This window comes from Chiroxiphia lanceolata, chromosome 4 (genome assembly GCF_009829145.1).
Source record: "Chiroxiphia lanceolata isolate bChiLan1 chromosome 4, bChiLan1.pri, whole genome shotgun sequence".
NCBI lineage: Eukaryota > Metazoa > Chordata > Aves > Passeriformes > Pipridae > Chiroxiphia > Chiroxiphia lanceolata.
The window spans coordinates 59,169,576-59,193,596 of NC_045640.1; the positions used below are offsets into that span (position 1 = coordinate 59,169,576).

Sequence of the window (24,021 nt, forward strand, 5' to 3'; positions counted from 1 at the left end):
TCGTGACTATAATACTTGGCTTAATTGCATCCTGTCGGCTGATCACCACTTATAAAATACACTGCAAGTGTGCCATAATGCTCCTCCTGTCCCTTGAGATAAGATAGTAAGATGGTTTTGCTGGCAAAACAGAGTGATATTTCATAAACTGCTAAAAATCAATGGTGATATGCCTGCTCATACCTTAGATGAACTTTTCTTATGAACTCAAATGTAATAGGGTGGGTAATACTAGAGTTCAATTAAATGAAATGACATACAACTTCTTGAAAGTGGTATAAAAAGGTGTGTGGGGGAGCAAATTCAGTGACAGAAAGCAAAGTGCAAGCTGTGCTCTGTGCACCACAAATCGAGTAAACAGTAAATACTTCACATGGAAACATTACTCTGACCTGAGAATGGGAAATGTTGCTGAAACTGCCAAACGGTTTTGTCTCAGCATAAGAAGATGGCAAAATACCCACTGATGGGACTGGGGCTTGCCCTCATATCTTGCATGTGGAGGAGCATGTCTGTTGCCACAGAACAAAATGTGGATTGCTCATAGTATGGTAGCAAAGCCCATTCGCTGAGAGCCTGGCTGTCAGAGAGCCTTGTGGTCTGCTTAGTTACATAAACCAGAATGACATGAGACTGAAGAGGGAAGTAAAGTCTGGGCACAAGCACAGTTCCCTTGACATCATATGGAAGGGATTATCTCTTACAGCTGGCTGTAAGTTGCAGGAACTTGCAGTGTTAAGGCTGGTGCCAACCATATATGTATTAACATAAACGATCTTCAGCTCCAGTGAAACTGCTGGGAAGTGCACTGGGCACAATGGGTTTGTTTGGGCAAGTTTCTCCTACCAAGAAGGTTTTGCCAGACAGAGTGATGGGAGCTGTGTAGGAGGCAACTGGTCTGCTCTTCCTCTCTCCTACCCCGTCTGCTGCAGCCTGTGGCTCAGGGCTCCCAGTCTTGTCCTGAGAGGGACCAGATGTCTCAGCACGCCCTGAGTCTCCACCAGGCTGGTACCACTCGCAAGGTGCTGGTGAGCTACCGTGCAGCAGCCTCAGCTGTGGGGTCACCTGAAGGAATTACTGTGTAACTAGTAAGGTCTTTTTAAAAGCATCCCATGAAACTTTATGAAGGCTGGTTTGTTCTTCAGTCCTGCCCAAACCACACGCAGGGTCAGCTAGTTTCTCCAGATACTTTAGACTGAATCTACAGGGGAACAGCCAATTCTGTCAGTGCTACATTTCGTGGGACTTGTCTAGAATGGAGCCAGCTCCTCTCTTCTCTCTGGCAGTCACTTGTGTTTTGACAGAGTGGTGCCGTTAGTCCCTTTAAACAATCCAGTGATTACCTCTTCAGCTGGAGTTGCAAATGTGTAGTCTCTACCCCTGGCATCAGCCAGTCTGATTCCTCATCAGTCTTGTCTCCGCCTTTTTCTGCGCCCACAGCTCCTGCCAGCATTGAAGAGTTGCAGGCTAATAAATTATGGTATTCCAAACAGAGGTTTGTATGAAAAGAAAGGATCTGCATGGATAATATAACATACAGTGCATCTTAAATCTCATAGGAAGGGTGTGCTGCAGATTCATGGCAAGTTCAGGCAGCCTCAACAAGTTCAAGAATTAATTTCACATGTAATATGAAAATGACAGTAGCTTGCCAAGCACCCATTGCATATGAACCCTTTTCTTTTTTTTTCTTTTTTCTTTTTTTTTTTTTTTTGAAAAAGCAAGAACATCCCTGGGATTGTGGTAGGAAGGAAGGATCAAGAATAACTCAGTAGCTGTGCAATACTCCGTCGTTTGGACCAAACAAAAGGTGACAGCAGCCTGGGGCAAAGGTTTCTGCTGCCAGAGCTTTCACAGCGGTCACTAGATTATGTTCCTCAAACTTTATGCATAACTTGGAAATAATGAGGTCAGTTTGTTTTGTTTGTTTTGTTTTTTGCTGGCACACAAGTGGCCTGTTTTATAAAGTTCAAATGTGCAACTAATAAGCAAATAATTGACCACAAATACCACAGACTATGATGTTTTTATGCCAGACTAGCAAATGTAAACAGATCATGACATCTTATCTAAACATAAAAGAACAACTCACTGCTGTCAATGGATTTAAATTACTAAAATATAGATATGTATGCTCAGTTCAGGATGTCTTGCCAAAGCATCCTTGCCTTCTGACCTGTGTTAAACCCAGCAAGAGAGTATTAGAGTTCATGCTGTACTCATTTAAAGGGGGAAAAGAAGCCTCTTTATTTACTCATACAAGCCTATATTCCACTGCAGCTTTCCTTTTTTTTCAGCATGTGAGTCTCGTGCTTAGAGCTGGAGGAGGATTCATCTCAGAGTGCACAGGTTGTGTAATTATGAGCTTCTGACCCGGAATTTCAGCTTCAAGCATATCCCAAGCACCTGGGCTCCCATGCCCTGCTCTCATGCGCCATCTCAAGGCAGCACCAGGCAGTGTTTTGCAGCTCTTTGTTTTGTCAGGGGAGCACAGGGTATTAATAGCTAGTCTTGTGCTTTGAGGAACAAACACACAGCCTGATCTGAGGCTGTTGTATCGCTGTTCCCTCTGCTTCTTTCTGGCTTGGGGTTGTCCTCTTTATAATGATCTAAGGATGCAAAAAGATTACAAATTTATTAAATGCAGCACATTACAATATTGTTCATAATTAATATTTTCTAAGGGGATACTGAACTGTTGTTGACATGGCTTGACAGTGCTGTCTATGCTGATATTGATATTTTCCATTTCTGTCATTTCTGTGTATTAGTAGGAATCCACTAAAAAAAACCAACCCCAAACCTGCAAACCACTCCTGTTTCCAAGGTTGTCAGCAATAGGGATCCTCAGTGTTACAGCTGCAGATGTGCCATTCTTTCCAACACATTTTGAGCTGGATATTTTCTGTTCTTCAGCACTGGAGCGGACAGTGAACCAGTTCCTTCCATTTCCTTCTGCTGTAGCACCTACAGAGCTGCTCTGCTCTGCTTCTCTCCCATGCAAGAGCCTTTCTGTTGGTCAGCAGAGACAGCAGCAGCCCCATGCCAGCTGCCTTTCTGTCTGGAGGCTGTATGCAGCTTGTGTAAGGGCTTACATAACTGTTTTAATGTCAGGGCTCTAGTTTTGCGTCTGCCTGCAGAGAACTCCTCCTTCTGTACGTAGGTTGAGGCGCAGGACAGAGAAGCAGCTCCCGGCTCAGCAGGCAGCAAGGCAAGGCAGATCTGACTGCTGTGGATAACTGGAGTGCAGGGGGGAGCATGGCCAGGGTGGGTGATGTGTCTTAACTTTGGGCAGCTGGGGGAAGTGCAAGGATGTGCTTGTTAGGGGCTTTCCTGCACAGATAATGTTGTGTAGGTAGCTGAGGTTTGGGTTGTTTACTGGCAGCTATGAGCCACTAAATTCACGTGGGAATACAAGGAGAAAGCAAAGGCAAGACAGAGCAGCAAAAACCTCCGAGGTCTCACACATCAAGATACTGAAATCCATCCAACAGAGGTGATAATATTTGCATATCAGAAAAGTCAGTGGCCGACACACTGATACCTTTGTCCACAGAGAACGTGGAGGTTTCTGCCACATGTTGTGAAACCATGCACGGTCACAACGTTTGGAGAGGTGATATTACATTCCAGACAGTGTAGTTACTTGCCCCAAAGGAACCTGAGTAACAGGGTGTTGACTTGGAAAATTCCCATCCGACCAGTTTAACCAGCTGCACTCAAGAGATGTACTGGGCTCCCATGACTGCAAGGTGCTGCAGCTCAGAAGCGCAACAACCACACTCCCACGATCTGCTTTATCCCTAAGCCCCCTGCCCCACAGCTCTTCTGGGAGCCCCCTGCCTCTTTCCTCTGAGCTGGAGAGGCTTGAAAAACTTTGCTGTGATACAGCTACTTTTGCTGTCCCTCCTCACATTTCTGAGCACTCCGTGGGTGACAGCAGCAGGAACATCCAGCCAGGAGAGAGAAGGAGTGAAGCTAGGGATGGATTCTCACCTGATCCTGCCGGGGCCTGGTCCTTGTTTTTTATTCTCTTTCTCTCAGTGGCCCTGCCCAGAAGATTGCTCACTCCCTCACCCCACTGTCACCAGTTGTTCATTGCTTGCTGCCTTTATTATTCCCGAAATGCAGTGACTCATCTTCTTGCACTTGCCTTGCCTCTGCTCATTAATATGTTTCGAGTATTTCACCTTTCCTTGTTTACCATTATTGTTACTTTCTTCCATCACACCATTTGCTAAACAATTATTTTTTCCTCTGAGCTTTTCTAGATTAATCCTTTTCCCCTTCACTGTTTAGGTTAAGGGTGGAGCAAAGATATAGAAGAAATGGAGGCTCTTACTCTTCTCCTGGATGGGATGTAAAGATATACTTAATGATCTTTATGCAGGTATTGAAGCATTGTCTCTGTCCTGTCAACCACAGAAAGGTCTTTTCTGTGGCAAAAGCATAGCATCCTATCATTCTCAGCCATGTATTTTTCAGGCCAGGTTTACCAGGAAGAGCTATAACAAGGCACAGACTTCTTCATCTAGACTCAGCTGCACCATGGTGGATGTAGCTCTGTTGAGGTCCACCCTAACCCAGACTACTGACCCCTGTGTGCGACCTGCATGCCAGGGGAAACAGCCTGGATGTCTGCTCCACATGCTGCACCCACCATGGGTGGCAAAGCTGCAGAGACCAGACGAACCCCTTCTTATTTTCTCTGCATGGAGAAAATAAATGTTTATGCTTTCCCATGTTTATAGCTTTTCCCATGTTTATAGCTCCTCCCATTTGCAGCGACAACAGGGTAAATGCACATCTTGCACTTGAAGTAAGGGAAACTGGTTTCTTCTGAGAGCTTTGCTGGAGAAACACTCGCAAGAAAAAACTCAATAGCAGAAACATACTGGAAGAGGAGAGAGTGGAAAGGACACCTCATTATCCACTGGGTCCACTGTGCTCCTGTATGGTTTAGGTTTCTTAGCTACTGGAGAACTCTTTCCCACCCTCTCATATTCAGAGAAAGAAGAGCTGAGTTTTTCCAACAAAATTTCCCCCCATATTATTTCACTTACGGAGAAATACATTAAATTCATACTTGACAAGGGTGAAGTGCTGGAGAGTCCAGGCCATGCAGCCATATCGTTGAGCAGCAGTGGGCTGCCACTATCACCTTCGTCCATAAGAGTCTCAGTGTCAAAAACTGCCTCTGTGGTTTGTCTGGCCTGGCATTGGGTCTCTGCTTTGCCTTGTGCTAGAGCAGCCTTTCGCTTAGCACACCAGCTTTTTGCACATGCTTGGGGATGCTGCAGGCATGCTACCTCCTGGCACTGTCAGCAATGCACAGGTAAAACCTCTCACATAAGTGGCTGTTCTTCCTGAATACCAGAGGGTCCACACTTTTTGGCAGCAAGATTGGAGTCAGTTTACCAATGCCATAACCCGTGTCCATTCACAGCATCTCACTCTGACTTCCTGAACCATGGCATTTACACTAAAAACATGCCAAGCATACCTTTGAAGGGACATAATAATAATGCTGTTTACATAATGAAATAAAACCAATCAAGCTCCAGTCACCATATGGATAATGCAGATGACAGCAGGAGCGGCTAGACACCGCCTTGGAAGAGGTGCTGGCCCTGTGTTCGCAAGCACAGTAAGCCAGTGTGTGGACACTGAAGTGACATCTAGACTCAGCGTCTTCATGGGAATACTCCGGGGCAGCCATGGCCAGGCAGAGAGTAGGTACAGGCACTGTAAAAGGGCAGCTGCAGGAATTCAGCCTGCCTAACTGGCCTCACAGGGCATTTCTCTTGACTCTGAGCTCGTAGGCAGGTGCGTTTCTTTGCTGTAAGGGCTGGTGGCACCATACCTGGCAAGAGCGCTTGGCATGGTGGGGCAGGGACGAGCCAAGCACCGCATCTGCCTTTATAAATGGGCACAGAGCAGGTGGGCATGAGCATCCCGGAGGGAAGCAAAGCACTCCACAGACGCCCAGCGATGCCAGCGTGGGCTGCAGCACGGGCGTCCAGGGGCGCCGACCAGGAGCTGACACAAGGGCTCCGTGGAGATTCCTGCCGCGGTCTCCCAGGGGATTCCACCGACGTGCCCGATTGCAACCACACAGCGCGACCGCGGCCATCCCGGCAATCAGGACGGAACAACCTGAATCTCCGCGCCCGCGTTGCGGGGGTTTGCGGGTGCCCACCGCCGCAGCCACCCTGCCCTTGGCGCACGGGACACCCCGCGGGGCACCGGGCCGGGAGCACGGCGGGCCCGGCCCATCACCGCCCGCCCCGGGGCGGTGCCAGCGGCGGGGGCGGAGCGCCGGGCGCACCTGGGCCACAGCGCCCCGCCCGCTCCGCTCCGCCCCAGGCGCCGCCGCCGCGGGGACGGGGAGCTTCTCCGCTCCCGGGCAGCCGCCTCCGGCCGCGCCTCCGAAGCCGCGGCGGCGTCCGCAGCCGGAGCGCCGCCTCCCCGGCGGCAGGGACAGCACCGGGCTCCGAGCAGGAGGAGAAGGACAAGGAGGAGGCGGAGGAGGAGGAGGAGGAGGAGGAGGAGGCGGTGGCGAGCGGGCTCCGCGGCGCGGCCTCAGCGCCCTCCCCGTCCCGACCGCGGCTCCGCCTGCGCCCGCTCCCCGCCGGGTGGGCGCTGCGCTCCCGCGGCGCGATGTCGGCGCGGCGGCGGAGGAGGGCGGCTGCCCAGGAGGAGGAGGAGGAGAAGGAGCAGGAGGAGGAGGAGGAGGAGGAGGCGGGTAGCGACAAGGTGAGGACGCGCGGGGGGAGGGCGGCACTGGCGGCTTTCGGGGCAGCGAGGCGGCGCTGCCTCCCCTCCGCGGGCCCGCACCGCGCTGCGCCCCCGGCCCCGGCACAAGGGACCCTGCCCGGTCCCGGCCCGGCTATAGCGCTGCCGCGCTCCGTGCGGCGGGACTGGGGAAGGGGCGGCGTGCCAAGGGGCCGCGGGATTTGGGGCCCGTGCGTGTTCTCCCACACTGCCGTCCCCCCGCTGAAATGGCAGCGTCCGCGCTCTCTCCGGGCCCGCAGCGAAAGCTCAGCGCCGCTGAGCTGCCGGGATGCATGTCGTAGTTCACCCCTTGGAAAAGGAGCTGATGTCGTGGTGTGACCCCAGCCGGCGGCTGAGCTCACACACCCCCACACTGCCTCCCGCCCGGTGGGATGGGGAGGAGAGTCGGGGGAGAAAAGGTAAAACCCCTGGGTTGAGATAAGAACAGTTTAATAACTGGGAAAAAAATGGTGAAAAGGGAGACAACAAAAAGACATATAAACCCCAAGAAAGCGCAAGTGATGCACGATGCAGTTGCTCACCACTGCTGACTGATGCCCACCCCAACAGCGAGCAGCGAGCAGCCCCTCTCAGCCAGTTTCCCAAACAGTTTATATACTGGGCATGACACTTTATGGTAGAGCCTTTGGCCAGTTCAGATCAGCCGTTCTGGCCGTGCTGCCTTCTGGCTTCTTGTGCACCTCCTCAGTGGCAGAGCATGGGATACTGAAAAGTCCTTGACGTGGGGTAAGCACTGCTCAGCAACAGCCAACATATCAGTGTGTTATCAACATTATTCTCCTATTAAATCCAAAACACAGCACTGTACCCGCTAGTAGGGAGAAAATTAACTCTATCCCAGATGAAACCACTGGACCAGGCAAAGAACACATTTGTTGTGGCTGGGCTTGTACAGTAGCACGGAAACTAACACAGAATGGTGATCTACCCGAGTTAAAGGCTGTGTCAGCATTTCCCCAGCAACTGTTTCTGTTTTATGGCCTTTTAAGTGATAGGCTTTCACCTCTGGCCTGGAAAGGACTTACAGTATGACATTTCTGCTAAGGCAAGAGGTTTTTGAAATACTAAGTCTATGCATCAGGTTCATTACAGTGGCAAAACAGCCACAGTGCTGTTCTTTTGTTTGCTGTGCAGTTAAGGCTTATCTCTACAAAAGCTAAGCACATCACCACATCACAGTTGCTAATTGTCTGAACAAAATGAAAGAGAAGGTCTCAATTTGGCGACTGAAATTAAAGAAAGAAAAAAAGCTTTCTGCTAAATTAAGGTAGCAGTACATGGTGTGTTTACTTCAATCAGTAACTGTTTAAACCTGCGTGGATGCCTATGTTGCAGAGTGTGCAGTCTACCTTAGACATTGTGGAGAGGAACTGGAAAGTGAAACTCAGTAGTTTTTACTCTCTGCTTTGGTTGCTTTAACTCAAAGCCAATGAACTTGAAAATTTGTAGTGCTGTGCTGCACTGAGGGCTGTGATCACATAAGGTAGTGTTTAGACTATAGCTGTGCTGAGAGTATTTCTCTGTAGGTGAGAATTATCTTTTACACATCATTTCTTGTAGCAGTGTGCTCAAAAAACTCTTTTTCTGTGGAGCTGTTCAGGTTTGCTTTATTTTGCAGGCTAAGTTCATTTCTGAGGTGCGCAGCGAGCTGCCTTCAAAGAATTCTCCCTGCTCGAAGCCTCTGCTCTCCAGATCTCAAAACGGTGCCCCTAAAACTTGCTAATATTATTCTTGGTTTACCTGTGCTGGTTTTCAGAGAGGAAAATGCTGTTCTTGCCTTTAGGCCTCCTGTGCTTTGACTTTAGCTGCTCAGCAGTCTAGTGTTTCATCCAGTTTTGAATGATGTTGAACAGAAAGGACTCTGGTGCTGTGTATGCAGCTAAGATGTTGGATATAGGAGATGAATTTCAGTGTGCGTGCATTTGTGTTGATCTCTTGAACAAAAGATATGAAAAGCTGTCTCCACTGCATGGAAGACTTTGTGAGGGATTATTTGGGGGACCCTCGGTGTTCCCACTGGAGTTGTTCAACCTGTCTGCAATGTGCACAGCACCAGTGCCCCTTGTCATGGCTCACAGGTGACAGTAAGGATTGATTGTACATATTAAGCTGTCTTTAGTGCCATTGGTAACTGTAGGGATAAACCAGTATTTTGTACTGTCCATCAGTGGGTCACAGTTGGGACTCTGTTTTGAATATGAGCACACAGGTAGTGTCTGCTGTGGGTGATTTAATGAGAAGCATCTGGCCATCTGAATTCACAGATGTCACATTACACAGCTTCTTAGATGGTTATCATTCTACTCTATCTCTTGCCTGGCCTTTACAACAAGTGGATACCTTACTATCCTGTGGCTATTTTGAGATGACCTATTTGGTATGGTAATTGCATATTTGGACTCTGAACTGGTTCTTTGGTTCATAACTGCTCAAGATGGCCATGATGCAGTGGGTTTACGCTGCTTTCTAGTATGCAGCTCAGAAATATCACCCTCTTCCTCACTTGTAATGAAGGAGAAAACTTGTTTGTCTCTGTTCATATGGTGTCTGCTTTGTGCTGCTTCTCCTCTCGTCGACCCAATTCAGACTTTCAGATATATAAAGGCAACATGCTTTAAAGCACCAAGTAGAGAAGTCCTTTGTGTTTACTGAAGAACTCCAGAAATACTAAATATTTCTGGAGGGTTTTCTATATTGTACTGTTAGTCCTGTTTTCAGTATGGTATCTGGTACTTTTCATGTTACACTTACTATGTCCGTAGGTGCTCATTTCCTACTAAATTTAGGTGAAACTGTTTGGTTTTTTTTTTCTCATTTGCATGTCTTTTTTAAGACTAACTGGAAACAACTGGTAGTTATTTCTACATCCATATAATTTCAAAGTTAATTTCCTCAGTGTTGTAGGAAGGAACATAATACGCCCCTTGTGAATTTTCTTCTTGAAGTTCCCAAGCTCTGTAAGTCTCAGTGTCTCCAGGTGCTCACTAGCTTATTGAGCTTATGACATTTTTCAAAATTCCCATGAACATGCCTTTGCCTTGTAGGGCTTTGCAACTTCACAAGTTTGTTGTTTCTTTGTGTTGTACTGTGGCAGGAGTGATTTTTATTTTTTTTTTTTTGGTTGTCACTTTCTCACTTCCTGCTGCTTGCCCTGGCTGCTCTTTTCCTAAGAATATCTAGTCAAAGGGCCTTCATAAATAGTTTGCACCCTTGTGAGCAACAGGAATGACTTGGCATTCAAATACTTAGTATGTGTAAATCAGTTAAAGTTTTACGGATTGATGTGCATGTGTTCGTGCTTCTTTTAACATTTCAGTTGTTTGCATTCTGTACTAGAGAGCAAGTGTCACTTCTTTCAAATGCTTCCAAAAAATTAGTGTATCTTGGAAGTAGTCACAGTTATTCCTCTTTGTACTGTACAAAGCTGTCAGAGTAGGACAGGGAGGGAGAAGTGGAATCTTATTGCTTTGCTTACTGTGGGAACAAGTGCCTGTTTGCCTAGGGTCATTGTTAATTATTTGTAACTTCAACAAGACTGGAATCACTGACCACTGCTTCTGCTGTGGTATTTTGAAAGAGCTGTTTCTATTCCATGGGACAGCCCTTTCAGGGAATCAATTGCTGGAGAAGTTGCTCAGTCCTGTGAAGCTCAGTGTGAGACTTGGATCTTTGATGTCCACAATGTTGCAAACCTGCTGGGAGATAAATGAAATCCCTGATGGCAGTATGGGTTATGGTGGATTTGTCTGTCATGGATCACTTAGTCACTTCATTTGACTTATCTCTTTCCCAGAAAATGGATCAGTTTAATTTTCACGGAGAAGTCTGACCTCCATGCTGTTTGCTACAATCATGGTAATAATAATAATAAGGACAGACTATTTCCAAACCTCTGTTTTCTTGGAAATGGTGGTGAATTAGGACTAATGCAGAGACTGAAGGGTCTGTAGGTTTCAGTCATGGATTCAGTATGTGCAGGTCTCTCACGTGTGTTTCTGCATATGTCAGGCTTTCAGAGTTTGGAAAAAAAGGTTTTATTATTCGGGATCTTCTGATGCTTTGGTATCTTGACTTCAGAGGAAGGTATCAAGTTACATCTAATTAAATACACTCCAATGTGTTCTAACTGAACTATTGATTTCACTGTAAAACTTGTGGGAGAGATTGTAGAAAGGTCAAAAAGGAGGAGAAAACTTACTTTAAGTAAGAGTTACACGGAATTATAAAATGGCAATAACTAAATTCTTTTGCTTGCTAACATTTTTGTGTAAGTTGTTGGACAGTGTCTTAATCTTCTTAAACTTCATGGAGATGCTACATTCTCCAAGAAAAACGTATTTGTTGTCTGCTTGGGAGTTCCTTATTGTGTCCTGGAAAAAAATGCAGTACAAGGGAAATGCAGCAAGTGCCTTTGTGACTAGAATAATCCTGATGCGTGGTTCCCTTGGCACGTGTTAATTGTAGTGGAGGGCATGTGGTACAAAACAGTAATTGAGAAGCATATGGCCTTTTAGGTGATGAAAGATTGACATGTCTATTTTTTTATGCATGACACATGGCTGTATTTTGTGAGCTGTTGTGAAATAGCCAGCAAGCAGAAATCCACATGGAAGCTTAATTTGTGGCAAGATGTCACATGTTCTGAATTCCTGTGGTGGAGGCTCAGGCTCTTGACTGGTTGAGTTCCTCCTTCATGTGGCCAAGCATTTGTGGCCTTGTACAGAAGATTTAGCTTAAGGTTGAAAGTCTTGTCTTTTAAGAGTACAAAAATGAAGACAAATCAAACTCCAACAACTAAATAAACCTTTGTCTCAGGGTACTTTGGAAATGATGAAAACTGATGAGCATTGTAGTGTGTCAGATAGGCGTGTTTGTTATGTGCCAAGCTCTTTGTAGTGTGTGGATAACTGTCATGTTACCCTCCTTCCCTGTTCTTGTTAGTCCTGCATCATCTCAGTCTTGTTGGACTCGTATTCTGTGAGCTGATCAGATGGGTTCTCTTGAAGGAACATGTGCCTTCAAATGAAGAGAAGCAAGGCAATGGTATTGTTGCAACATCTGCCCATCACAGACACTTCAGATGTGAATCAAGCAGACAGGGGTGGAACACTTTCTGCAAATAAAAGGTTCTGACATCTGCAGTTTGAGAACTCTAGGAAAAAATAAAAACAGCTTGGGTAAAACATTTAATTTGGAGTTGGGGTTGAAACATGTCTTAATGACCTAGGACAGTACAACCTCTGCCGTTTTCAATTAACCTTTGAAAACCTTTTAAATACCTGCTCACTGCAGGAAACCCATGGTATTTCCCATGGACCTTTGCAGGTCCTTGATGTTACTGTGTATTCAGCTTGGCTGGATCTCAAACCCGAGGAGCAGGAGAACGAAGGACTGCTTGGGTTTGTACTGAACTTCAAAACTGCTTCTACAAGGTCAAGCTGCAGTAGCAAGACTCTTGAATTTATTTTTGAGTGCTTTGATAATGATTAACTTAGTGTTCCCTTCCATAAAGATTGTTATTATTTGTGGCTATAAAACGGACCATTTATAATCAATCATGTAAAATAATTTAGAAAACAATTAGCAAGAAATTCTTGTCCCCCAGTGATGGGATTCTCTTTGTGCTTAATGATGCAGAAGACAATGAACTAGCTTTTAGTGACAGACTTCCTTTTTGGCTTCTGACAAATGAAATGCCTTGTTCAGGAAATTGTTGTGGCACTGATAGCAGTTAACTGGAAAATAAAGTGTTTAAGGTAATTTTTGAGGTATGTTACAAAGGAAGGTTGAGATAGTTGATGTGTTTATTCCCACTGGTTATTATAGCAACCTAAGGCTAAAAATATGCACCAAGTTCTGTGCAACTTGCAGGTTGCACCAGCCAAGCTCTCAGTAACAGCAGGATGAGGCATGAGCTACTGAAAAACACATTGGACAAACACAGACTCCTTCTTCAGGGTGTTTAGATACTCTGAAAAATGCCATGCACCTGTGAATTCAGATGTTGGAAAGAGTGAATTTAAAACATGGCTTATAATGAGGTGCATAAGTGATGGTTGTGTGTTAAAAATCAAAGGGATAAAACTAAGTTTGTATTTATTTTTTAAAAATCGTTTAAATACCAGTGGAGTATGGAAATACTCTCTGCAATACCAAAATAGAACAAAAAAGTTTGAGGGTATTAGTTCTGAGTGCTTAAAAGAGAGAACGTCTCTGCCGTCTGCGAGCAGGGATTAATATTAAAGACGCTAAGTCATGGTCTTAGGGCCGGGATTACTGCCCGTCATCTGTGCAGTGAGTAGTGTCTCCTAGAACTGTACAGACAGCTTGCTGCATTCCAGTGCAGGTCACAGGAGTTGGAACATGGCTTTGGGAAAGAGCTGTGATCCCCCTAATTGCATCTACAGTTGATTTCCCAAGTTGTGGTACAACATTATGAGAAACAGCTTTGAATAAAAGGTGGCAGTCACAGTTATTATTTATTTATCTATTTATCTATTTCTCTGATTTTTCATGTGATTTTTTTTTTCTTTCTGAAGTCTGGACCACAACTTATTTGCTTTTTTTACTTATAGTAATTATAGGTAGTGTCTGTCTAATAATTATTCAGCTTTGGGGTTTCTAGGAATAGAGAAGAATTGGTCATGTTTTTTGGAGAAGAAGTGGTGTAAAATTGAGATTTTTATCTTGAGCACGTGTGTGGTCCATCAAGTGAAAGAGAAAAACCCAGACCTAATATTGTTAAAAAGGATATTCATCCTGTTGTTACCCATTTTTCTTGTGCATATGTATAGCGCCAGCTCACTGACTCTTGTTCTAAAAGGTTAAACCCACTTTTTTTTAAGTGGAAAGGGTGGCGTTTTCCCTCGTATCAGTGCCCCTGGAGAGCCTGGGGAGGGTCCGAGGTCGGAGCCCGCCTGCAGCACCCTGGTCAGCTCCTCGCCCCCGGCCCCTCCACGGCCGCCTCTGCCCAGCCCCTGGGTGTGGGCCCGGCATTTGGCTTTGGGCGACCGGCTTGGAAAAGCCTTATCTTTCTCCCCTGTGTTGATTGCAGAGCCCAGTCACTGAGACAGAGGTTGCACCGAGGTGTAGCTTCCTGAACAAGGCGATGGCCTGAGTAACTGAGTAACCGTGCGATCCACGGCTGGGGTTGTTGGCGCCTTATTGCTGCCGTGTCTTAATGGAGGGTAAGAGAGGGAGGGCATGCCTCTGCTGGCTTCCAAAGTGACAAAAATAGTCAGAACAAGGGACGAAAATAATAATATTGATGAAAAGTAGGGGGGGAAAAAAAGCAGAAGTTTCTAATTCATGGGAATAGATTAAGGAAAAAGAACAGAGATGAGGAAGTTGGAAAGAGTGAGACAGAGAAATAGCATATAGTGGTGGAGGAGAAAGTTTTCAAGCACGGTTACTTAACAGTCCCCAGAATTGTTAAGAACTGAACCTGAGGCAGCAGGGCAGGCTGGAAGCTGTTTGGGATTGTAAGGAGGTGAGGCAAGTCAGGGAGGTCAGGAGGAAGTTCAGGTCTCAAGAGAGCCAGATGCTGAACTAGAGACTGCTCTCTGCATTACTGCTGTGCCAGGGCTGAGTGCAGCTTTCCAACTACCTGGAGTTGTGGTGTTTGCAACATTAGAATGAGTGAAGTCACCCTCAGCGTTGGCTTTAGCTGAGGGAAAAACAGTCCTCACAGTCTGCTCTGAGCGTTGGTGACAATTTGTACTTTGTCACCAAAATATGTACTGCCTGTTTTGCATTTGGGTTAGACACACAGTTTGTCTAGATGATGTCTTCCCCAGCGGTTGTTAGTGAATACTGAAGAAACAACTGCAGTGCTGTGGTCATACAGGAAATTATTTTGAGTAATACTGGGTCCATGAGACACTTGGTCACTTCACAGGTTGTGTTTGGATCGTTCTTTTCAAGCCTGAGGGCTCAAGTCCTAACATGTATGAGACTGTGCCAGTAACCCCTTCTCATTGTACAAAGGAACTGTTTTCATGCCTTACATTTCCTGTGTTTTTTTTTCTTAATGTGGCATTAAACCACCAGGAGACCCTTCTCCTTATTCCATAAAAGGTTAGTTTGAGATGTAGGTGAGGGAATATGTTAGAGGGTTGGGGATTTCTGTTAAACTTGTTTGTTCTATGTCAACTGTAGTATTTCTGGAAATGTATAACCTTGAAAAAGTGGTGCGTAGAATGTGAAGCTTCTTGAGCACAGCAGGTAAAGTCACATCATCTGAGTACAGGCCTTCTTTTAAACATTTATTGGCATACATTTGTCTCCTACAACATCTACAGTTTCACTAGTACTCCACTGTTGTCTTTTAGAAGGTAATGCAAATATTATCAGTTCCTGAAGTAATGTTTATGACTCCGAATACTGTTTTCTGACACAATAGCTAATAATCTTTAATGTCATGTTGGGTTTTTGGACTTTTTTTTTTTTTTTTTGTGCTAGGAAGTGGATGTGGAAGAAAGACTTTGTGAGTTGGATCTTAGAAGTGATTCAGATGTTCCTGATGTTCCTCCACCAACAGACAGCACACCAGAAATCCTCAAGAGAGCTTTGTCAGGCTTATCTGCCAGGTATAGTAAAACAAAGAGCTCTAAAATTTAATAACTGGTGGCTAAAATTCTTACAGATTATGTTGCAGTTTTAATTCTTACAAATTGTACTACAGTTTTAAATTTTATATGATAGACATGAAAATTCAAGGATAAATTTTTACTGGATATGATTGATTTATTTATGCTGCAATAGTCCTTTCACTGTAATATTTTTTGCATGTAGCTGTAGATTGCCCATTGCATAAATTTCTAAGTAAACATAGTTTACATAAACATTTGCCATTGCTCAGTCTGAGCATTGCAATAAAATAGGCTAAAGAATAGTGATTGGGTGTGAATTACAGAATAATTATTTCTGATTTCCTACACCTGAGGTTAAAAGAGGAGGTTGGTATTTGTGTATAAATGAAAAGATGTGTACATTCTCAAGGTGAGGTTTTGCTAGATTTTTGTAACATTTCCACTTCTAAGTAATTTTCTTTACAGCTAATTACAACATAACTTCTATTTCCATTCTTTTTAAAGCAATGTTTATTTTTTTTCTGCTGTTTCTTTTAAAACCTAGGTTTTTACCTCCAACCTCACAGAAGCTTAATGGCTAGGAAATGTGGGGGGATGTGTATGGATATAGATAGACAGATAATAGACCTGCATATTCATGAAGGCTGTCAGATAGAGTTCCTAGTATATTTTTTTTTTATACAGTCCCTTTACAACACTTGATCAGTCGAACCCTTTTGGAGCTTGCAAACTGCATTATGTTTTTTTCACTAATGCAATGAAAGAGCATTTATTTAAGTGATAGATCACATGCCAAAAAACTACCTAGTAAAATGAATGTGTGTATCATATATACGCTATGCTCAACAAACAAAGCAATATACAGTGTATGTTTCAGATGCAGCTTGGGTCTTGCAAGAGTCAGAAGTATCTCCAGTCCATACTATGATTAAAAATTTCCCAGTCCTTGTAAAAAAATTGATCTGCAGTAGATATCTTCAACAGCAGTGTCAAATTATAGTTTTTTCACCTTGCTCCTTTTCTAATCTGTTGTCTGTTTCTGTTGTGATGTCTGTGAGCTATAAACAGATGTAACGTTACCGGTTTCAAAAAGTGTGTTTCTAAACTGCACTAGTTGTGAGCAGAATGTGATGTTCTCTATTGCCATCACACTGCAAGGAGTGTCTGGTTTCAGAGTTCTCTCATCATGTTAAGAGTTGTGGAAGTCTCCAAATCAGACTTGTTCCAAAGGGCACGGCGATACCTCAAAGCCTGCAACTGAGAGGGGCGTGTGAAACCTTTCCTGTTTCACATGCTTGAAATTCTTTATTGGAGTGTTTGCACAAAGGTGTACAAAGGTGCTTTGAGTGAAAAATTAAATTCTCAGTGCTTTATGAACGTGAGATTCAGAATTCTCTGCTGGTTTAGTAGCTAGCAGATCCATCACAACTGTTGTTATCATGTGCAACTTGAGTGCGTTGCACTGTAACTCTCAGAAATATGGTTTTTCTTTGTATTTGAACTTAAATAGTACCTGTAACTTTCTAGCAGAGAGGATGAAATAAAATTTTCAGGTGGCTTCCTAGATTCTGGAGCTTGTCTTACTGAAACTGTCTTTCCAGTGCTGCACTTGCCAACACCCTCAACATACCATGTGGTATTTTAACACAATTCTTAAAGGAAGCTGAATTCTTCTACAGGACTTTTCCTCACTATGGATATGTCACTAGGAGAAAGTTGCTATTGTGTAGCCCACATCATGGAGGAACAAAAAAACATGTTTTGATGAAACCTGTCGTGCCTCTGTTCTGATACTTAAGGCAAATCCAATTAGTGGCTGTAGCTGACATTAACCTGCCACTGAGTAACACCCTTGAAAATCAACTTAATAAAGTTGAAGTTTACATTAGAACTGGACTGTGATGTGAAACTAACATTATCCCCTGCATCAGATGTATCTCCTGATGCAGCAACAAAGCACAAGGCTGATACAAAATAAAACATCAGTAAGAATTTCTTTAGGCCATAGTAGGGGGCTTTGTGTCTAGCAGTAACTTGTGATTAGTTGATTCAGTATACATTTAGGAGAGATGGCTTCAGCTTGTGCCAGGGAAGGTTTAGGTTGGATATCAGGAAAATTTTCATTAGGGAAAGGGTTTGTCAATCACTGGAATAAGCTGCCCAGGGAAGTGTTGGAATCACCATCCTGGAGATATTTAAAAGATGTGTAGGTGTGGCATTTAGGGACGTGGTTTAGTGGTGGGCCTGGCAGTGCTGGGTTAATGGTTGGACTCGATGATCTCAGAAGTTTTTTCTAACCTAAACAATTCTATGATTCTGTGGTAACAGAAATTTATATTCAATTTTCCTTAGGTAGCCACAAATGTCTGCAAAGGTCTACAATGGCAAAAGAGTACACCTAGTTTGACCCATCATCCCCCATTGTCACATATTCTCCTGTCCTGGTGCCAGTGCTCACAAGAGCACAGGACTGCTTTCAATAGATAACCCTCTGCCCAGCAAAAGAGCTACTTTGCCTCTGTGGAAAATTGGTGATCACCTGTCAGGGTTTTTTGTGTGTCTGTTACTTCTCGAAGAATCATATGTGTTCTACCTGGCAGCCCTTTTTCATACACGAGCCCTTACATGGCTGGACCCCCATCAGTCTTGTAATGAGATGTTTTTTGAGGGTCCTGATGTATTTTCACAGCAGCTTCAATATGAGGTTGTGCCATTCAATTGCAAATGGCATTTGGCAGGGTGGGAGCAGCATGGGAAAGAAGAAAGATGGCTGATTTTAATTTCTTTTACTATGGATCCTGTTTAGTTGGATAGTTAGTTGATTCTGTGTTTCTTGCTATGTGTTTGATTAAACACAAAAAATTTCTACTACTTCTACTGTTTCTGATTCACTTTAATCTCTAGTTAGCAAAGGAAGTGACCTTTATTTTCATTTATAACTGCTTGCTTTTTATTATCTTTTTTTTAATAGATGGAAAAATTGGTGGATTCGTGGAATTCTCAGTCTAGCTATGATTTCTGGTTTTTTTCTGATCATATACCTGGGATCATTTATGCTGATGCTTCTGGTAAGTTTGTTTAAGTACATGCTTCTGGGCAAGAGTTGCTTGATCTCTTCATTCATCATGCCTATGACAGCTAGAAGCAAACTGCACAGACAATTCAGAGCAACTCGTCTCTTACTTGTGTGAGTGTAAATACTTTTGAAAAACACTGGACACAACTGGAACTTGTGTATTAAGGAGTTCTCATATACTGTAATTATTTTATTTAAAGTAGGAATTAAAGTAACTCTAAGAAGTTGAATTACTGTTGCCTTACTGAACTACTGTCGTCCATTTCATTGACTAGTTTCTATCTCCTACTATTGCATACTTTGAGTCTGTTTTAAAAAGCAAACCAAAAGCAAACAAAAATCAAACCAAAACCAACACCAAAAAACCCTCCAGAACCAAACCCACCACCACCACCAAAAAATCTAAAAAAAAAAAATAAAAAATACTGAGACAGTTTTAAATTTGAGGCTAAGGAAAGCAGACAACTCTGGTCTGCTGTCTGTGACCAGCACTGAAAGGCTTTTCTCAGGCATGCCTTGTGGCCTTGGGTTTATCTGTAGAGTGGAGCTAGACCTCTTTCCATGGTACAGAGATAAAGTGGATTTTATTTCACTGCATTTCATGATGCGAAATACTGATGGTGATAATAATAACAATAATTGTAATATTCTTCACACATGCTGCATAGCAGGTCAGCCTTTACTGTTTCTTTCCATCATTTTTATTGCTGGTATTTTTATTGAATAATGGTTTAATTATCTTTCTCAGTCATGGTAAGTAACAGGCAGGAATGTGGTGCTTAAAACACTGAAATTGGTACTTCTAGGTAACTGCTCTGATTTTTTTTACTCTAAGATTGTTTAACTGTCAAAATGTGCTTTTACTTTTTTCATGTCCTCCTGTGAAAAAATTTTTGGATGGTATTCCTGGAATCATGTAGATTGGGAAAGACATTTAAGATCATTGAGTCCAACCATTAACCCAGCACTGCCAAACTACCACTAAACCATGTCCCTAGGTGCCACATCTACATGTCTTTTAAATACCTGTGGGGATGGTGACTCAACCACTGCCCTGGACAGCATCTTTCAATGCTTGACAGCCATTTTGATGAAAAATGTTTTCCTAATATCCAATCTAAACCTCCCCTGGCATCAGTTGAGGCTGTTTTTTCTCACTTGTTACTTAGAAGAGACTGACCCCCACCTGGCTACAGCCTCCTTTCAGGTTGTAGAGAGCGATAAGGTTCCCCTTGAGCCTCCTTTTCTCCAGGCTAAACATCCCCAGGTCCCTCAGCTGCTTCTCATCAGACTTGTGCTCCAGATGCTTCACCAGCTCCATTGCCCTTCTCTGGACTCGCTTCAGCACCTCAATGTCTTTCTTGTCATGAGGGGCCCAGAACTGGACACAGCACTCAAGGTGCAGCCTCACCAGTGCCGAGTACAGGGAGATGATCACTTCCCCAGTCCTGCTGCCACACTATTGCTGGTAAAAGCCAGGATACCACTGGCCTTCTTGACCATCTGAGCACTCTGCTGGCTCATGTTCTTCAGCTGCTGTCGACCAGCAGGACCCCCAGGTCCTTATCTGCTGGGCAGACTTCCAGTCACTCTGCCCACAGGCTGTAGTGCTGCATGGGTTTGTTGTGACCAAAGTGCAGGACTTGGCACTTCACCTTCTTGAATCTGTATTTACAACTCTGAGCCCGGCCATCCAGCCAGTTGGGACCTCCCTGATTAGCCAGGACTGCTGATAAATGATGCAAAGTGGCTCAGTGAGCACTTACATTCACCTCAGTACCCTTGGGTGCATCCCATCCAGCACCGTAGATGTGTATGTGTCTGTGTGGTGTAGCAGGTTGCTGACCATTTCCCCTTGGATTATGGGTGGTTTATTCTGCTCCCTGTCCCTGTCTTCCAGCTCAGGGGACTGGGTACCCGGGAAGGAACTGGTCTTACCATTAAAGGCTGAAGCAAAGGAGGCATTAAGCACCTCAACCTTTTCCTCATTCTTTGTCATTATGTTTCCCTCCCTATCCAACAAAGAATGGAGATTCTCCTTAGACCTTCCCTTGCTTCTGATGTATTTATAGAGGCAATTTTTTATTGTCTTTTATGGCAGTAGCCAGATTAAGTGCTGGTTGCGCTTTGGCCCTTCTAATTTTCTCCTTGCATAATCTCACAACATCCTTGTAGTCATCCTGAGTCACCTCCCTCTTCTTCCAAAGGTCATAAAATCTATTGTCTTGAGAGACTGGAATGCTGTTTCATCAGCATTATGGTCTGCATTAGAGTCTCTACATCTGAATTAGTCTGGTTTATATTTCCTGTTTTCAGATGAATGACATGACAAACTAGTAATCTGTTGTTTCTTTAGTGGAGGATTTTCTTTTTTGTGTGTGAAGAAACAACAAAAAAAAGCCCTTTTAAAGTGCAGGTGATTGGAGAGATTATTTTCACAATCCTTCCTTTAGTGGTCTGTTACATTTGCAAATGATGATTATGAACAAAAAAGACAATCAGTTTGCAGGGCGACTTGGTGTATTCATGGTATACTCTGAGATTGCAATCATGGGCAAAGCTGTCAAGACAAAGTAATTTGGTTTTTGTCAACCAAAAAGTAATGAAAGTTAGTATAGAATTCTTCCTCTGTTATACCATAAAGCAAAATCTGTGTCTTTTGATACAATGAACTGTTCATAAATTTGATATTTGAGACTAGGTAAAAAGGAGAATGGAGGAGAAAAACCAGTTTTGTTCATGAAATATTTAATTCACTGGAATCAAATAACTTATATTTAAATAAGAGTTATCATGCTAAAACTGAATCTTAATACTGAAAATGCCCAGAGGCTTGTAGGAAGAGGAATCCAGTGAGGTTTGGAACACAAGCCCTGAGACTGCTCTAAAGAGTTGGGAGGTATGTTTTACATTTGCCTGCTGCTCAGGTAACAGGCACAAGCTTCCATGCCTTTGGACCCCAGTGCCCTTTTCCACTGTAAGGTGAAATCCCTTAATATTGCTCTTGCATTTAAAGTTTTATAACGGAGGCCAAGCAGAAGAAAGAGCACGAGATAGGGGAGCTTCAAAATTAACTCACTGAGGTGGTGTAAGACTGTTTCAATCTGTGTTCACACATTGAGCAAGATGAAATGTATTAATGAATGCAGGTGGTAAGAGAATGCTGCAAAGCCTTGCATGCTGACACGTGCCATCAGTGTGGGAAGGTTCTTACTCCTGCCCCTGCATGGGATTAGCAACGGCCTGTGTTTGGCAATACCATGTAACTGGATAGGGTGATCTGCTTGGTGAGTGTGGATTGGACAAAACTGGCAGAGTCCTTTTGAAGCCCAAAGACATGACAGGACATACAGCCAGACTAGTGCAGGTGAAGCAGGGAAGTAGTGAGATCAGCAAAACGAAATGAGGGCCGTGGAGGGTGTGACATTCAGACTTGGGTTAGATGAGCTTTGCCTCTAATCATAAATCCTAATTGCCCCTAATGAGATGCTTGCAAGTGAAAGACCTGGCTGCCCAAGGTGCGTTGCACAGCTAGTTTTTTCCATTGGGCCTAGAAAATATTTCTTGCATTAAATGTAAAGATAAAACTTAGCCAAAAGAAACAGGAGAGCCTTCTTTACAGGCAGCACTCCTGACCTACTGCTGTCAAACTGTTTTAGTGAAAAAAATCAGGAGCCTTTCCTTGTTTCACAAGTATATTCTTGCAGCTTGCCAAATGTGGAGTTTTTCTCTTCATGCATAGTGGTTTGGAGATTTTTTTTTAATTTTAAACGGAGCTTTAGTTTTTCTTGTATTTGCTTTGAAGTTGTTTTCTGGGTGGAATTTCAATTCAGAATAATGCCTCTCTTTAATGCAGGCTGCATTGCTACTCACTACCTGTAAGAAACAACTGCAGCATATTTACATAGTTTTTTATTTCTCTTATCTTAGGTCTTAAGCATCCAAGTGAAGTGTTATCATGAAATCATTACTATTGGTTACAGAGTCTACCACTCCTATGACTTACCATGGTTTAGATCCCTCAGCTGGTGAGTAACAAGCAAGAATTTCAGTAAGTCAGGATGTGAAACTTAAATCTTCATCTTCTTCATATCCTGTTGTGGTGGAATGATAGCTTTGTGGGCCGCGTGTGGACATAAAACTTGACATCTGTCTCTAATACAGAATTCTGTAGTTGTGTTCCACCTGTGAACTGGGACAAGTCAGTTGACCTTTTATTACTTCCAATTTTTTCCATGTGATAAATATGTATATATGTACACATATATGTTTGCTTTCATTTATGCTTTAAGTCAGAATTGAGCTTGTGGAAACTAAAGTGTGCATAGTCAAAAAACCACCTGATGTGTATTACCTGAACTGCTTCGAATTTTTTTTTTTGGCTGTTAACCTTGCACAAGAAATTAATAGAACAGGTGTCTTAAAGGCTCCTCTTCACACACAGAGAGAATTAAAATAATTGCACATAAGTTCTAAATCCTTTCCAGTCATGCACTTAATCATAGGACTGCATAAATACAGTGTTGGGGGAATCTTCTGAAAGCTAGAAGATGAGATTAATTTTTATGGCAAATCCTGAACACCTGTGAAATGTCCAGTTTGTGTAGGGCTGGATAGAAATGGGGAAATCAACTCTTCTGAGTTCTGGGAGGAAAAATAAAGGCTTTTATTAGTCAGTGTTATGGGAAGGTGTTGGGCACATGTAGTCTTTAAGGTGCTTAAGGAGATAATTCCTTAGACATAACCTGTGTTGTGTTGCCTTGGTTTTGTGTCATGTCAGGTTTTTTAAGGAACTGAAATATCTAGGTTATTCCTTGTCTCTTGTCACTTTGCTTCTTCACTTCTAGAAACAACTTTACATTGCAATCATACACGAATGATTCTGCAGTCCTGCCAAAATTTTTAGAGGAGGAAATGTGCACTCTACCACTTATTCTACTTTGGCACTTCACCAATGTCACTTTCTTATGTGGAGCTCAAAATCAACTCTTCTGCCCTGCCACACTAGTTAACATCAAAGCTCCTCTCAAGTCTAACATCTTGCCACTGATACTAAATACTAAGACACTTCAATGAGATGAGGGAATCCTGTTAATAGTTTTAACATGGACTGCATTTGCTGGTTAGTTGATAGATTTAATGCTGTAAGATTACTGTTCAATCAAGAAAGCTAAAAGGCAGAGTGCATGGTGGAGAGGAGCAGGAGATGCATCAGAAACTCTTTCAGATGACAATCCTCAGGCCAGATGGCAAGAGCATAGTTGTATTCAGATCCTCAAGCCCCATGTCAGATTCACTGTCATATAACCTCAGAGGATGCATTTTGCAAGTATCTTTTTTCCAGTTTCCAAGGCAGAAATCACAAACTACCCTTTTTAGGATACAGGAAAAGAATATGCAGGACTGCTTGTGTCAATATTGATGGCAGATACTTGTTCTCTACTTTTAGGATATTTGAAATGGACTCGCATACATGTGGAGTATCCAGTGCCATAGTTTAGGATGAAAAGAATTTTCCAACTGCATTCTGAAAGATGTGTTTGTTTTTCTAGTGTCATT

General features: G+C 43.5%; 1 protein-coding gene across 1 annotated transcript in view; it reads left to right on the forward strand.

Annotated features, from left to right (window-relative positions):
* Positions 1 to 6,660: 6,660 nt before the first annotated feature.
* The window catches only part of CDS1 (CDP-diacylglycerol synthase 1), a 32,131-nt gene continuing 14,770 nt past the window's right edge, over positions 6,661 to 24,021 (forward strand). Inside the window, exons 1-4 of the mRNA XM_032686743.1 lie at positions 6,661 to 6,756; positions 15,256 to 15,383; positions 18,358 to 18,454; positions 22,393 to 22,490. Coding sequence (XP_032542634.1) covers positions 6,661 to 6,756; positions 15,256 to 15,383; positions 18,358 to 18,454; positions 22,393 to 22,490 — 419 coding nt within the window. The remainder of the gene's footprint in view (positions 6,757 to 15,255; positions 15,384 to 18,357; positions 18,455 to 22,392; positions 22,491 to 24,021) is intronic.